The sequence below is a fragment of the Humulus lupulus genome, chromosome 5, assembly GCF_963169125.1.
Source record: "Humulus lupulus chromosome 5, drHumLupu1.1, whole genome shotgun sequence".
In the NCBI taxonomy this organism is placed as follows: Eukaryota; Viridiplantae; Streptophyta; class Magnoliopsida; order Rosales; family Cannabaceae; genus Humulus; species Humulus lupulus.
The window spans coordinates 225,501,502-225,518,321 of record NC_084797.1 but is presented as its reverse complement, the minus strand read 5'-3'; the positions used below and the strand labels follow the sequence as shown (position 1 = coordinate 225,518,321).

Genomic DNA, 16,820 nt, shown 5'->3' with positions numbered 1-16,820 from the left:
TTTTTTAGTATTTTTCAATAAATAAGTAGTTAAGATATTTAATTAAATAAAATTTTAATCAAATTAAATGAATAAAAAAATTAGATTAAATGTGAAAATAAAAAAAATGATTTGAAGAGATTTTATAATGCGATATAGATTATATACATAATTTACAAAAAAGGCACGTGCCAGGCACGTGATACCACCTAAAGAATAAAACATTAGGAAAGAAGAAAGAAAATTGAAAAACAAGCTCACTCAACAGTACCCGCGAACGAACACTGAAGTTGTTCGCTTTATCTGTCCCGGAGGAGAAGACTGAGGAAGAGCCTGAGCTGAGCTTGGTCGACCAAACCACACACAGAGAAAGGAACCAAACAAAACCCTAACCAACAAAGTCGTCGCTCCATGCCTACAATGTCTGCGCTCCAAAACTCTTCCTCCCTCAACTTCACCCCAAAGCTACTACTTCCCCCTCAACGCCCACTCTTCTACTCCAACCCCCTATTTCTTCCATCTTCCTTTCCTCGGAGACGGCGTCGTTTTCTAATCGCTTCTGCATCCTCTCCCCTTGTCGCATCTCTGAAGGTAGGTATAGTATATATAATGTTAATCCTGCTCGATCGCCATCTGTTTGATGTTATGCTTGTGTGGGGTTTGTCATCATTTCTGGTGTTCAATTTGCCACAGGAGAATTTGGGGATCGTTACAAAGACTTGGACTGACGTTACGAGTTTAAACTATTGGGTTGTTCGGGATTATTACCGCCTTGTGAAATCTGTTAATGCCCTTGAGCCGCAAATTCAGAGACTCACCGATGAACAGGTTCGCGGTTTTTAATGGTTAGCATTTATCTGAGTTCTCTCTCTCTCTCTCTCGCACGATGTTAATGTTTTGAAGAATTGTTTGTGTGTTGTTCGCTTATAGCTTACTGCTAAAACTGTTGAGTTCCGGCAAAGGCTGCGAGAGGGTCAAACTGTGGCAGATATTCAAGCCGGTTTGAAAACTCTCTGCTATCTAATACTTATTTGTTATTTGTAAATGTTATGTTAGTTTATAAAAGTTTTTTATTCTGAGTAGTATAATCATGGTTGTTTGTTTAAACATTGTTCTTTTCAGAAGCATTTGCTGTTGTTCGTGAAGCTGCCAGGAGAAAGCTTGGAATGCGACATTTTGACGTGCAGGTCTTCTTCTCTTTCTCATGCACATGCTTATAAGTAATATGTGTAGTGTACCTGACTACTGTAGTTTCGTTATCTTATTAGTGCTAATAATTTGCTGTGAATCCGAGTTCCAGATTATTGGTGGGGCAGTGCTTCATGACGGTTCCATTGCTGAGATGAAAACTGGAGAGGGAAAGACATTGGTTTCAACACTAGCAGCGTATCTTAACGCCCTGACTGGGGAAGGTGTTCATGGTATGCTTTGTTTCATTTAAAGTTTTTTTACTTTTTTTGTGTGAAAATTATCAAAATTTAATGGTTCTTGCTCTTAATTATTATTTACAGTGGTAACTGTAAATGATTATCTAGCTCGAAGAGATGCCGAGTGGATGGGTAGTGTTCATCGCTTCTTAGGTCTTTCAGTGGGTCTTATTCAGGTAACTTCTGTTTATTTATTTTTTGAAGTTGTGCTCTCCAGAAGTTAGTTTTGAGTTTTACATAAGCCCAACATAATTTTTATGCAACTAAGGAAGAAATGGAAAAGAGCGTGGAAGAAAGCTGGGATAAAGTTAAAATGAGTGTTGCTCTTTGGGTTCACGCAACTATGGAATTCAAGGATGTTTCCTTCTCAGATTGGTCGAGAGATTGAATTTTTTTGTTGTATTGTGTTGACGCCGTTTTTCATCAACTTAGAAATGAAATGTAGAGCAATTAAACAAAATACCAGAGTAAACAAACGATAATAAACACAATTTTTACGTGATTCAACAATTAAAATTTGACTAGTTTACGAGTTAGTCTTATTCACTTTATGAAATTCTCTCAAAGCTTTCTGGAAGCAATTTTACAAAGTTTTCTCAATATAAATTTCTCCCTCCCCACAAATGAATTGTTCCACACTATTTATAGATTGGTTTACTGAATATTTCCCTTTATATTTCAGGAGTTATTATACAAATCAATTAAATAAATGTAATTTAATGCGTATAGTTACTATGCATGTGCATAAATCCCATAATATTTGGGACTTAATAACATATTACAACAAATCCCTTAAATATAGGGATTCTACAACAATAACTATGTACACACTGAGTTCGCGACCTTAAATATTCAATTCACACGCCTTCGAGACCGATCAACCGTCACGAGCTCGCTACCTCGGTTCGCCTCGACTTTTAACAAGTAACATTATTCAGATTATCCTTTTCGAGCTCACAATGCTCGAGCTCGAACCGTCTTGTCTGATGGCAGGAAATGAATCAAGAAATTTATACAAGTGCTGAACCACATAGTTTCTGAGCTCATTAATTCCGACTTCGTTGTTTTAATACTGAACGAGATTGCCAACTTATTCCTCATTAAGGTTGATTATGACGAATTTGTTTATTTTGAGCTTGCACTTTACGAGCCTAACTTTCGAGATCAAAATTTCCTTTCTCGAAATTTGGGTGTAACATATTGTATAATGGTGTTTATGGCACTTTTAAAGCTACCCTTATTTTAATGTTGTTATACTCACCCACTGGCATTATAATTTATTTTTATTATTAATACTAGCTGATTCATTTTTTATAAAAAATAATTTTAATGCAAGGCAAGAAGGTTTAAAATGCCGTTTAGATACCAGTACCACACATGCTTAAACTTGTTTGTCTTTTTTGCAATATAGAGGGGAATGACACCTGAACAGAGGAGATCAAATTATAATTGCGACATAACATACACCAACAATTCAGTATGTCTTTTATTTCTAATTTCATGTTCTTCTTTAGTGCTTGTTGCAGGTATTGCTTTAAATATTCTGTTGGTTTATTTCCACGTTTCTTCTTCTAATATCACTGTCTTTCTGAATTATTTCAGGAACTTGGTTTTGATTATCTACGAGACAACCTTGCTGCAAACATTGAAAAAGTTGTAATGAGATGGTATATTTAGTTTAATCATCTTCTAAAGTTTCATATTATTGCTTCTTTGTGGTACTAGCGACATATTGTGAATAAACAGGCCAAAGCCATTTCATTTTGCAATAGTGGATGAAGTTGATTCAGTCCTCATTGACGATGGAAGGAATCCTTTGTTAATAAGTGGTGAGGTAATTTACAAGGCTATAATTATTACCAGTTACTGCTGTGAAATATTTGATTTAGAGAAACGATTGTAAATCTAGGTAGGAGTCCAACTTACAGTAGGGTATTCTCTTGTTTCTATCTTAGGGTAGTAAAGATGCTGCACGCTATCCAGTTGCTGCTAAAGTGGCCCAGTTGCTCATACGAGGTCTTGTAAGTCCAATCTATTTTGCTTTCGTTCAGTAAGACATTTTTTATTATATTTTTATTTGTGTATTTTTAACATATTTATATGTAAATTAGTTAAAATGGTGAAAATGTTTATTTAAAACTTTTGTAATAATCGAAACAGCATTACAATGTGGAACTCAAAGATAATTCAGTGGAGTTGACCGAGGAAGGAATAGAGCTTGCTGAAATGGCTCTTGACACACATGACCTTTGGGATGAAAATGATCCTTGGGCTAGGTGAAGAAGCATCAGATACATTTTGATTCTGTTCTTGCCATTCTCTCTATGTTCTGTATTTGTTTGTGTAAAACTGAAGCCATATATTGGTTTGAAAGCTTGTGTACTCTTGTCATAGACAATGAGCATTTTTCGTTACTTTCATTTCAGTTTTTGTCTGGTAGTGATGTTTGAAATTTGTAGATTTGTAATGAATGCACTGAAGGCTAAAGAATTCTACCGGCAGGATGTGCAATACATGGTCAAAAATGGGCAGGCTCTCATAATCAACGAGGTAGGACCAAAGTTTCCATTTTTTTAATGGTATATTAACATCCTTTATTTACTACGATTTTTAACCATTGGGAAGTATGATTCTAGTTTATCATACATGTTCAAAAGACATATTTTGTCAAAATGTGTTTTAGCTTTTACTGACGTAATAATAGTATGGATCTAGACCAGAACATTTATATTTGTTAGTATTTATAATTAGTGGTCTGGTTCCTAAAAGGAAATGAAGAATTCGAAAAGTATAGAACTATGAGTTTTGTTGGACAATCTAAATTGTGCTGCCTTTGTCAAAAAAAAAAGGGAAAGGAAAAAAAAAGTGAGTACAATCTGAATAATCTTATCTGCAAAACAAAGAAGGTTGAGTTTTGTTTACTCTCTGAGCTTTGCTGAAGGTACTAACATTTTACTTGACTGTGATTTTGCATGTTGTAATGTTGGCTTATTATATTTTGATGACACTTGAGAATCGAGATATGTAGAAGTAACAGTTTGTGACTTTTGATCATCCCGTTATATGAGGGTGTTTAAACTTTCTCATTGTAATGAAAATTAAATGTGTAAAATTTGCAGCTGACAGGCAGAGTTGAAGAGAAAAGAAGATGGTCTGATGGGATTCATCAGGCTGTAGAGGCTAAAGAAGGTCTAAAAATTCAGGTCTGGCTTGTTGTTTGATAGTTTTTACTCCAAAATTTCCCCTCTTTTGATTTATTTGTTGGAATAGATTTTTCTCTGATTCAATGTTCTAATATATGGCATATCTTAGGCTGATTCAGTTGTCGTGGCACAAATAACATATCAATCACTATTCAAGCTCTATCCAAAGCTTTCTGGGATGACTGGGACTGCAAAAACTGAAGTGAGGATGTTTACTTAGATTCTAATGTTTTATTCAACTCTTCTGTCATTATGTAGAATGCACTCTCTTTCTGATGTCCTATATTGTTTTTTAGGAGAAAGAATTCCTAAAGATGTTTCACATTCCTGTTATTGAAGTACCCACAAATCTAGCGAACATTCGAAAAGATTTACCTATCCAAGCTTTTGCTGTGAGCTATCCATCTAATGAATTCTGTTTTTAATTTGATACTTAATCTGTCAGCATGGCTTTACAGACCACAGTCAGCTTGATTTACATGTTAAGTTTTACAATGATTTAGACTGCTCGAGGGAAATGGGAATATGTTCGTCAAGAAGTTGAATACATGTTTAGACAGGGCCGTCCTGTTCTAGTTGGTACTACAAGGTAAATGTTATTTTCCTTATCTGTGGAGTGTGGATCAAGATATGGCGAGATCAATCCTAGCATATGCTGTTATATTATATCATTCTGGTGCATATATTTCAGTATGTCACTGTATGTGCTACACAGGGATATTTTTTATGCATAATTTCACACTTTATCTTTGTTTTAACGTGTAGATTCAGAGTATGTCACTATATGGTTGTATAAAAATGCAGATTTAATCTATGAGAGTTTTTTTATCATGCACAATCAGGCAGCTGGCTGATGTGCAATAATATTTCCTGGACCCATTATTTCTTAGTGTTTTGGTTTACTTTCCATCTCCCAAATAATCATGGAGGGGAAGTGGAGAATTGAAATGATAATAAAAGGAATATTGGCATGTATGCTTAAGTTCTATACTTCCCAAAAGTTACAGGCATGAGCCCTCTAATCATGTTTGATGGATTTATGGGAAATGAAAGAAATACATTGTATGTGTGACTATTCAAATTTTTAGACCGTAAATGTGTAACTTTCATGCTATATACATGCAGGTTAAGTTAGTCAATGACATTATTTATTTTTACTATGATTAACATAATTATTTTATTCATCTTCATATTGTAGTGTTGAGAATTCTGAATACTTGTCTGATCTACTGAAGGAACACAATATTCCCCACAATGTCCTAAATGCACGATCAAAGGTATATAAATCTAAGAGCTTGAATAGACTTTATTTTGGCTAATTTGGATGATATATAGAATTTTCTTTGCACAAGTGTTAATCTAATCTCTCTCTTTCTAATTATATAAATAAATAAAAAGTATGCTGCTAGGGAGGCTCAAATTGTTGCCCAAGCAGGACGAAAATATGCCATCACTATTTCCACAAATATGGCTGGTAGAGGCACTGACATAATCCTGGGAGGAAATCCGAAGGTATGATGCTTGATCATTTAATGAATGTACAATGAGAAGAAGTTTTGTCTTTAAATTATGTCTGGTAGTTGGTGACAGTTAGTAATGTACAATATTCAAACATATATCTCTCTTCTTAAAATTTAATGACCTTATTTGGAGCTATGAGGATGACTAGGATGGGACTTACTTCATTTTTTGGCTGTAACTACTATAGATGCTTGCAAGAGAGATTATTGAGGACAGCCTGCTTTCATTTATTGCAAAAGAAGCCTCTGATAAGGAAGTTGATGGAGACGCAGTTAACCAAAAGGTGATACTTTGGGTTCCTAACTTACTATATACAGTTTGTTATTAAAAAAAAATTATTCTAAACGCCTAACAAGTAGTTTTTGTTTCTAATTAACCTTTTGATGTAGGTCTTGCTGAAGATAAAGGTTGGACCATCATCATTAGCTTTGTTGGCTAAGACAGCACTAATGGGTTTGTAATCCTCCTCTTCATCTTGTCTATGAATATATATAATAAGCTCATATCTTTTATTTTAGTCGTATCTTGTGTAATATATAATTTGTCAAGCTTATACATGATTGTGACATTTTCTTACATGATATATGATTTTTTCAGCTAAATATGTATGCAAAAGTGAAGGTAAGAGCTGGACATATGAGGAGGCCAAATCTATGATATCAGAATCTGTGGAAATGAGTCAGTCACATAGTTTGGAAGAGTTGGAGAACTTAGTCAATGAACAGTCAGAGACTTACCCTCTTGGCCCTACTATTGCACTTGCTTACTCGTCAGTTCTGACAGATTGTGAGGTTCACTGTTTCCATGAAGGGTCTGAAGTGAAAAGGCTTGGGGGTCTTCATGTGATTGGTACCTCCTTGCACGAGTCTCGAAGAATAGATAACCAGGTTTGGCAATTTGCATTTAGTTTAGAATAAACAAATATTGTATGTCTAAGTCATCATTTTTGGCTTGCACTTTTAGATCACTTGGGCATAAAAGATGGTTTTCCAAAATAAATTAGATGGAGTTGGATCTTTTAATTCTTTTTTTTTTATCTGTACTTGTGTATTTTTTTCTCTTTACCTTTGTAAGCATCTATGTAATATGAAATTCATCATATTATTTCTTTTGAACTCTTTGTATTTGTTTTGTTTTTATTTGCTTATGCTACACAATTTATACTTGCAATGTCTAAAATGTTGGCTGTAATAGGAAAGTCTTACTTGGCGCTGGTACACAATGAATCTACCATTATGGGTTACCCATCTATGTAGCTACAGAATTTTATTTTAAGAAGATAATGCAGTCAATTTTGAAACTTTTTTTTAACTTTTCTATCTATGCCTCTTCACCTTTTCACTCTTGCTGAATAAGCAAATAGAGTATTCTGGTTGATCCCTGGCACTATCAAGCTTTACCCTATTTCCAGCTGTGGTTGTTTTACATAGCCAGTTTCTATTTTCATGTATAGTTGGATTTGATCCATATGCATATAAAATGAAAAATAAAAGTTCAAGTCATGAAAGTAAAGCCACAGCAGTGTCAACGATAAATGAGTGCAGTTTATGCACATATTTTATTACCATTTTAAACAATAAATAAGTTTGTCTTTTTATCATACGGTGTTATTCAGTCTCACCACATGTCTGTGTGCTTGCATGAAATATGGATTTGGATTTTGTAGATTGTTCTCATAAGAAGTCTTCTGTTTTATAGCTCCGTGGTAGAGCAGGACGGCAAGGTGATCCTGGTTCAACAAGATTTATGGTGAGGTAATGTCAAATGATTTTTACTCCAGCACTAGACCAAACATCTGATAATTAGGGATAATATTCAATGTTTTAGGCATTGTGTTGATGTATATAAACAAGGAAATCTGGAATTATATTTATATCACCAGATTTCCTTGTTTATTTTCTAAACTAATTAGTGGAGAATTTTCCTCCATTTAGCTTTTATTGTTCAGATTCTATAGCTGGCAGTATATGTATCCCTCATTTGTGAATAAGAAAAATCTGTGGTTTTGCTTTCTCTCAAATTCATAATATATATTAGCTCCAATGTTTAAGATAAAGGGTAATTCTATTGGCACCTACTTTTTTTTTTCTCCACATTAATTGTTTCTAAATATATCTTTATTATAAATTTATATAAATATCCTTTCTAGTTATTTAACAATAAAATTATATTTCTTAACACACTTTTAACACAAACTAAATAACAAGTATAAAATAAATTATAAATGTTTAAACTTTATTTTTTATATATATTTTAATTTGTTTTACAAACATGAAAGTCAAACATATTGTAATTTAATAATTTTTTATGTGGTAAGTTCTTTTTTGTTCATATTGTGTTTAAGAGACTAAAAATTAAATTTTGTAACTGATTTTTTTAAAAGATGTTTCAATTTTTCTCTATTATTTTAATAAAGCATGGGTGTTGAAATGTTTTGTTTTTTTAAATTTCTTTATAAAAGGGTAAATTTGTACTAAATGAAAATTAGTAAGGGGTTTTTCAATTTTTAAATTTTGTGACGGGTTTTATTAGAAAGGGGTGAGGAGAGAAAAAAAAAGTGGGTGTCAATAGAAGCACCCAAAAGCCACCTGAGGCTTAGCTCAGGTAGTTGGGTGTGTGAGTATGTGGGGGAGGGGACTGGGGTTCAACTCCCCATTGTATCAAAAAAAAAAATAGAAGCACCCAAACATAATATACGTCTAAGAATTTTAGTGCTTTCTAATTATTTATTATTTGTAGTTCACCAAAATTTCTGGCTCCATCTTTGATAACAGTTTGCAGGATGAGATGTTTCAGAAGTTTAATTTTGACACTGAGTGGGCTGTTAGGCTTATTTCAAGAATTACAAACGACGAGGATATTCCTATTGAGGGTGATACAATAGTAAAGCAGGTAAATGCTTGTTTGGATGTCCTTTTTCTTTTCTTCCTTTGATGAAATGGCTTTCATTTTATTTAACATATGTTTACTTGGTAGCTATTGGCACTACAAATTAATGCGGAGAAATACTTCTTTAACATAAGAAAGAGCTTGGTTGAATTTGATGAAGTATTAGAGGTATGCTTTTGAGATAAAATGGCATTCTTAAAACACAAGAGTATCTGCATTTGATTGATTGTTTTTCATTCCTTTTTTTTAACCAGGTGCAGAGAAAGCATGTTTATAACCTTAGACAGTCAATTTTAACTGGTGATAATGCAAGTTGTTCGCAGCACATATTCCAGTAAGTGCCTTTCTACATCTTCACAACCTCATTCACTCCCTAGCCAATATCAGACACCAAAGTTACAGTGTGCACCCCTAGACAAATCAGGAAAAATATTGTATTTTACTTGTTTGAAATTGCATGTTACTCTAAAAAATATGTGAAGAGGATGAGTTTACTTTGTTGCATTCTCTATCCTAGCCAGTTTGTCGTTTCCAAATAATGATATAGTTTAGCTTAATGCCACCTCAAATTCTAAGAGCAGATTCTCTTTTACAACTGAAAGGAAATTTTGATTTAGAATATTTTTTGTTGTCATTTTACATGAAATTATTGTCATATAAGTGATTCACACGGGGATATCCCAAGGTTATTTTTTTTTTTTTAATTTTTAATGTTTGTGAGTGTACATCAACCAGAAAAAAAAAAGAAGAAAGAGATAAGGTCAGAACATTGGTTGAAGGAAAGGTTCTAGAACAGGGTATATTTTACTGGGTAGAGAAATGGTATAGAAACATTAGTAAGATGAAAGATGATTGATGCCTTATTTGGGTCGTGCTTTATTATTTAGGCATAGAATTGTATTGTTTTTTACTTCCGTGTATTAAGACATTCTATTTAGTTTGTATTGATTGGTATATACGATTTGTATGCATCAAATTTCAATTGTTACTTTTTATGCTGCTTTATGTATGCACTCAAGAAAGTTTTCTATAGGTATATGCAAGCAGTGGTAGATGAAATTGTCTTTGCAAATGTTGATCCGCTAAAGGTAGTATGGTTACCATGGTATTTTCGTACCAATATTTTCTCTATAAAGAGAATTTAGTTTGATCCTTTGTCTACTGATTTTGATAGCATCCAAGAAGCTGGAGTTTGGATAAGCTGTTAAAGGAGTTCTCTATAATTGGGGGGAAGCGCTTGGATGGTGAGCATACAGGGAATTCCTTTCATTCTTGTACCTCAAGTATTTCAGTTACATTGTACATAAATTCTGAAATGAAACTTTTGCAGATTCTTTCACAGGAATCACCAAGGAAACATTATTGAAATCCCTTGAACAATTGAAGGAACTGAGTTCAATAGGTAGTAATGACATTCATCTTCCGGGGTTACCAACAACTCCAAATGTCTTTAGAGGAATACACCAGAAGAGTTCTTCATTGAAACGTTGGCTTTCCATATGCTCTGATGATTTAACCACGTGAGTAAAGTTTTGTGTTCGTCAGTATAATTAAATTTCGACAAAAGCCATGTAATTGACTCATTTTTGTGTCTATTACAGGAATGGTCGGTACCGCGCTATGAGTAATATCCTCCGCAAGTATCTTGGCGATTTTCTTATTGCCTCATATTTGGATGTGGTACAAGAATCTGGTTATGATGATGCATATGTAGCAGAAGTTGAGGTAAGATCCTTTCTTCATTAACTCACTACAAGACTGGACTGTAATGAACCTAAAATCATTGGGAAATATATTGTTTTTGATTACAGAAAGCAGTTCTTGTGAAGACCCTAGATTGTTTTTGGAGAGATCATCTAATAAACATGAACAGACTGAATTCAGCGGTATTCATTCGCTCTTTATTTATTAGATTCATTTGGGAATTTAGTTCATTTACTAAGGTGGTAAAATTGACAGGTGAATGTAAGGAGTTTTGGGCACAGAAATCCCCTTGAGGAGTACAAAATTGATGGGTGTCGATTTTTCATATCAATGCTTAGCACAACTCGGAGGCTAACCGTAGAATCACTCTTGCAGTATTGGTCTTCTCCAATGGAGTCACAAGAGATCTTTTTATCGTAATTCTATGACCATCCATCCTCGCATGAAAATGTATCCCTTACGTGATAATGAGGGGAAAATATTTATATTTAATTTATTAAAATTTTTGTATTCCCCCTTTTGGGATGTTTGTATAGGGGTTGAAAATTCCCAAGTTTTAATTGGAAATTAACTCATTTATATATATATATATTTTCAAATAGTATAAAATGTCATATTTATGTAAAATGGATAAAAGGAACCCATATATTTGAAAAAAAAATTACATGACACAACGATACATTATTATTATAGTAAATAAATAAGTGATTGCTGAAAATAAATATTTTTTTTCTCTGCAAAATAATATTCTTTTGATGACTCTTTGAAATCTTCTAGATAGTGTCCAGTAGCATTGAGCATTGTAAAGATGAAGAATCATTACTTATTGAGCATTGTTATTTGCACTAAAGATTGTCAACACCAGTAATTGCACGTATTTTAGTGTTATTAGTGCAATTTGGATTATATTTTCAACTGAAATTCAAGTATTGGATATTGTTGAACAACTTAAGGTAAACCAAACAGTAGTCTTATTATAGTTGGATTTCAATCTCCAATTTGTGAATAAGGATTGTGTGGTGTGTATTGACGACTTGGGCTTTAAAGATATAAGGTTCTTATAGCGTTTATAGTGTTGAGGGGGATGAGTTGGTTTTTGTCCCTAAAAAATGCTAAGAATCCCGAGCAAAACTGTATCACAAATGGAGTGACTACTAACAAAATGATAATTGGCCCATGATTCTACTCGTCTGCTCGTACTAAAAAAAGCTTACAAACTTCAATTCAAGATTTGACTTTCAACACTAAGTTGCAACTAATATTTCTCTTACGATTAATTAGCTTTGTCATTTCCTTTGTTTTGGTCATATTATTGATGATATTATTTAACTAAAACTATGGATACTATTTTATTAGCATTCAAGTGAAATATGATCAAATTAAAAAGTGGTCCAAATTGTAGTGTAAGATGCACTTCGGTTTGGTTGTACGATGTATGCGTTGCAATTTGATTTTGAAATTTTCGAAAATCATAGATGCCATTCGTTGCAAAAAAGGTACAAAATTATTCCAAACTGTACTACGAATACTATAACTCATGTACTTTTTATTTTCTTCTACTAGTAATATTAGACGTCAACAGATATTGCTCCCAATAATTGATAATCATTATTCAACTATTTAATTCGAAATGTTATAGTTCTACTAAAAAATATATGTTAATAATTGAAAATAATCATATATTTGTATAAACTTTGTGTCTAATATTACTCTTTAAAAAATTGCTCTTTAGCTTTACCATTTATTATTTTAACGAAAAATAATGTAAAAGGTATTAATTGTGAACAAGACACCACCGCTACAACCAACCTCACTATAATACTACCGAAAACAAAATATTAATGTTATTTATAAAATGGTTTAAGACGTCTAACATTAGATATGAAATTTTATGTGTGGTTAAAATTAAAATTTATTTTAGGACGCCGGATGTTATAAGAGGATTGCAAAGGGTCAATATGCAACACTCTAAGAAAGTCGCTTACCGTTATTAATTGAATCTAATATATTATTGTATTATATCACTAACTAATTAGATAGTAACTATTCTTGTGGTGTTAAAGTAATTAAATTGACAAATAACAATGCTAGAAGATATATTGATACATGCATAAAGATGAAATTTAGTCACCAATCACCAAACATTTCAACTCTGCACAAACCAATGTTAGGAACATTGTTTTTTAAAAATTATAATTTAATTATTTGGGGAGCAGGGATGGATTCATAAGACAGTCCAAACTCAGCTCTACTTGTTTTGTTTGTACAATGTCAATGTGCTGTCATTACTCACACACACACACACACACATGCACAATAAAATTTCCATAATTGCATAACAAAAAATTCCAAATACTAATTTGCTCAAATCCAAACAAGTTCACAAGAGACTCATAATAAGAGATCCCACCATCCAGGTAAACCACATGCCCATCTTATTCATCTTCAGTTCATCTATAAATTAAATAAATATAAATATATCTACATAGATATATAGATTAGATACTACTCCCATCCCAACCCAAAATCCCAAAAATACAAATAAAAAAATTAAACCCCACAAATACCAACAAGAAGAATATGAATAACAGATAAAGTTTCAGAATTGACCAGACAAAGAATAAAACAACAAAGTCAATTTTACAAAATGCCAATTTCCTTTGATGATCCTAAACAACTAACATCACTTACTTATATATTATAACAAGATCATTATCACGAGATCAAGGTAGCAAAAAAGGTATCATAAAAATAACTATTCTGATTTGGGGTTTTTTTTAAATATAGAAAATTAAAATATTTCACAAAAAAAATTAAAAAACAGAAAAGGACTAAGGTGGGGAAGAGGAGATCAAACTTTTGCTATTACCACTAATACTCTTGTCGTTTTGGTACCTGCAGAGCACCTTGCACTTGACCACACTGCCATAAACGTAGAACCCAGGCGCCACCATTATACGGACCACCGAGGGGACCAACTTCCTGGCTCTATCTACCCCACCACCACCACCACCCATGTCCTCCATGTAAACCGAGTCAAACCCGGTTTCCTTATCGACCCGGAAGATGCCCAAGTTGGGGTGAACCGAGTTGGCCAAGAGATGGACCAACCACACGCTCTTTGAAGCGCCGAAGAAGGCCTGCAACAAAGGCTCCGGCCACGCCCTGTTCCACCCCAACATGGCCACGATCTCGCTCATTTTTCTATCACAAAACCTGCTGAACTCTTCGCTGAAATGCTTCGTCCCTTTGGTTAAAACTTCTTCCCATGTCAGACCCTTGAGGTGCTTAAACGACGCGTAGTTTGTCTCGCATCTGTCGATGGGGTTCAGGACTTGGGCTGCGGAGTTCTTCTGGAACATGGATGATTCGAAATCCTCGAAGAAAGATTTGTTCAGTAAAGCTTCTAGGTAGATGAGTAAGGTTCTGGGGTTCTTTGAGAGCGAGATTTTGATGTCGTATGGTTGTAGAAGAGCTGTTATTCTGTCGTATACTTTGCCACCCATGTGGCGGAGCTGCATAGTTAGTGACCGGCTCAAGACTCTGATATTGGTCCGAGCTTCAGAGACTGTGACCAGAAAATTATCAACCACTTCCTTGTCATCGTTTCGGGTTGTGGAAAGATTGAAACTTAGACGATTTTGGATTTTGCCCACTTGACACGGCGACGAGTTATTACTGATACTGCACTCGTCGAGGCCGGACTTCAAGTTACGGCAGTAGATTTCGAGCTTGTTGAGCTTCTTTTCAAGCTCGGCCATGGAGTATTTAAGCCTCGAAGCTTCAAGAACCGCATCATCTCTCTTTCTCGTAGCTTGAATCAGCTTATGGGAGAGCTCAGCCACCGCAATTTTCCACTGCTCCTCTCTAGCCGCCGCCGCAGACGACGGCAAAGCGTCGCTGGGTTTCGGGCTTCTTCTGGTCAACGACGAGATAATAGACTTGAAAATGCTATTCGGACTCGCCACAGACGAACTATGCCTGTGCACACCGTTGTTGTCTACAGGAACCACAGAGATCTTTTCTCGAGCATGTGGTCTGCACTTGTAGCACGCCACCGTTGCATCATCCCCGGCGCCGGCGCCGGATTCCTGCCGTTTCTTGGAGCTGGTTTTCCCATTCTTAGGCTGCTGCTGCTGCTGATGATGATGAAGAGGAGTCGGTATGTGCTTCGGAGTGGTTCCCTTCTCCGTACAAGCCGTATGATGATGATTACTACCAGGGGTTTCATCATCTTCTTCGTGCTCTTCTTCTCTCTCGCACTCTTGAATCTGCAACCAACAAACTTTCCCATCACACAAAAAAAAACACGAAAAACACAATAAAATCGAACTGGGTCATGCTTAAACGAGCCATAATTACTTCCTCTAATCCATTCCAAAACCAAAAAATCTTACAGGAGTGAAATGGGCAGTAGTAGCAGTAGTACTACTCGACTGGTTTGGCCCAGAAGAAGGAAGATCATGAGGAGAAGGTGGTGATTTGGACGAAGAGGAAGGTGAAGGTGAAGACGAAGACGAAGGTGCCATGTTTGGTTTTTTCCTTTACTCTCTGTGATATGACCATATATCTCTGTTCTGTATATATATCTCTATATACGTGGTTATAGAGCTGAGAATGAGACTGAGCTAGAAAGCTCCGTTTCGAGTCTGCGACACTGCGTTTTGTTGTCATTACATATATTTATTTTGTCGTTTTTGAGAAGCGTTGTAATCATGACACCCCTATATTGTATGCGATTTTGATCACTGATGGGTCAATATTAGAGATCAGAAAAACAAACAAAAAAGCTTAATTTATTACTACAATGCTGGATACAATAATATCTTATGAACTTGGGTTATTGGGTATTGGGTTTAATATATATATATTTTTAAATAAATAAATAAATAAAAGGGTCTGAATTTGCATAAGACCTTCTAAAGGTAAAAAGTGATGGTATTTGAATTATATATATATTTTTTTTAAAGACATTTATGAACTTTCTTTGATGAAACCAAATGAAAAAGGTTTGTGGGTACGTTTGAAATTAGACCTTTCTCCTAAAGTCATATGCATAATGTTCATGTGGTCCACTTTTTTTTTTCTTTTCTTTTTTTCACTTTAACAAGACATCTCAACCAATGAGAAAAAAAAAAGTTTGTGATTTAAGGAAAGCTTAACCACTATTATTATGGTTAGTTTTTTTATTACCAAACACACAAACAAACAAAAACAATAATAACATTATCTTATTACATTCTTTTGTTAAAATAAGTTAAGAGTTGTGCAAAAATGTTATATGAGATTGACACCAAATTGTACTTATACTTCTAATCATCCCTTAACAAAAATAATAATATTACAAGGCTTGTATCCAAGATAATGAAAAGATTGTGTTTTTTTCTTAATACATATTGAAAATATTTACAATCAACATCACATAATAAAATATATGTACATTTTTAAAGCTAGCTCCATCATATTATTGCTTAGCAATAATTAAAAATTGAGACATGGATTGTGATATTGTGGTGAATTTGATTTTAATTTTGTGTTGCTTTAATTATTTGAGGGATAATTTGTATAGTTTTGAATTTACACACATATATATATATAGATAAAAGTTAGTAGTCAAAGATTGTGATTGCATTTATGGAAGAAGGAATATAAGAAAACTTTGATTATGTATGAATTATTTATTTAAGATAGGTTCAACGACTCATTAAATCCTTATCACAATAGATATTAATTGGATTGAGATTGCTCGTATGAACTTTAATCGCAAACTAGGTGAGCCAGGTGTAGACTTACAGTCATTTCAATGTAGGTTGAGGCATTGCTTTCATTCTCTCTCTTATTTTTATTTTTCACTAAATAATTTTCTAATTTTTTTTATAAAAAAAGTCTAAATAACAGAAATGGTATGTTTTAATAATTTTTTATTTATTTTTTTAACTTTAATAGAATATTTTTATATTTAATGACAGATTGTAAATATAACTTAAAGTTAAATAAATAAATAATTAAAATAAGATATTTTTTTAGATATTTTACAATAATAATTATTTAAAAATAATAGAACTATACATTTTATAACTTAAATAAAATTTAATTA

The 16,820-nt window shown here is 33.7% G+C and overlaps 2 protein-coding genes across 2 annotated transcripts; one reads left to right on the top strand and one right to left on the bottom strand.

The window, feature by feature from the left end:
• Window positions 1-220: 220 nt before the first annotated feature.
• LOC133778263 (protein translocase subunit SECA2, chloroplastic) lies at window positions 221-11,332 on the top strand. The gene is made up of 31 exons (XM_062218135.1): window positions 221-570; window positions 673-807; window positions 910-979; window positions 1,102-1,166; window positions 1,280-1,400; window positions 1,491-1,582; window positions 2,818-2,883; window positions 3,009-3,073; window positions 3,153-3,240; window positions 3,362-3,427; window positions 3,567-3,682; window positions 3,866-3,956; window positions 4,526-4,609; window positions 4,719-4,811; window positions 4,906-5,001; window positions 5,113-5,198; window positions 5,808-5,886; window positions 6,008-6,121; window positions 6,318-6,413; window positions 6,520-6,583; window positions 6,728-7,017; window positions 7,829-7,884; window positions 8,905-9,022; window positions 9,107-9,187; window positions 9,274-9,353; window positions 10,053-10,107; window positions 10,194-10,263; window positions 10,350-10,539; window positions 10,621-10,744; window positions 10,831-10,905; window positions 10,979-11,332. The coding sequence occupies exons 1-31, from the start codon at window positions 391-393 to the stop codon at window positions 11,141-11,143; spliced, it is 3,171 nt and encodes a 1,056-aa protein (XP_062074119.1). The 5' UTR covers window positions 221-390; the 3' UTR covers window positions 11,144-11,332.
• Window positions 11,333-13,306: 1,974 nt separating this feature from the next.
• Window positions 13,307-15,349, bottom strand: LOC133778262 (IRK-interacting protein). The gene is made up of 2 exons (XM_062218134.1): window positions 15,121-15,349; window positions 13,307-14,994 (listed from the first exon to the last, which is right to left on the bottom strand). The coding sequence occupies exons 1-2, from the start codon at window positions 15,250-15,252 to the stop codon at window positions 13,555-13,557; spliced, it is 1,572 nt and encodes a 523-aa protein (XP_062074118.1). The 5' UTR covers window positions 15,253-15,349; the 3' UTR covers window positions 13,307-13,554.
• Between the last annotated feature and the right edge of the window lie 1,471 nt (window positions 15,350-16,820).

What these genes read in the sequence shown, in the direction of transcription:
- LOC133778263 (XM_062218135.1), top strand. Translation starts at nt 391, where the DNA reads ATGCCTACAATGTCTGCGCTCCAAAACTCTTCCTCCCTCAACTTCACC. An exon ending in CAAATGTTGATCCGCTAAAG is followed by an intron (nt 10,108 to 10,193) that starts GTAGTATGGTTA and finishes TGATTTTGATAG; the next exon opens with CATCCAAGAAGCTGGAGTTT. An exon ending in TGCTCTGATGATTTAACCAC is followed by an intron (nt 10,540 to 10,620) that starts GTGAGTAAAGTT and finishes TGTCTATTACAG; the next exon opens with GAATGGTCGGTACCGCGCTA.
- LOC133778262 (XM_062218134.1), bottom strand. Translation starts at nt 15,252, where the DNA reads ATGGCACCTTCGTCTTCGTCTTCACCTTCACCTTCCTCTTCGTCCAAA. An exon ending in CTACTGCCCATTTCACTCCT is followed by an intron (nt 14,995 to 15,120) that starts GTAAGATTTTTT and finishes TGTTGGTTGCAG; the next exon opens with ATTCAAGAGTGCGAGAGAGA.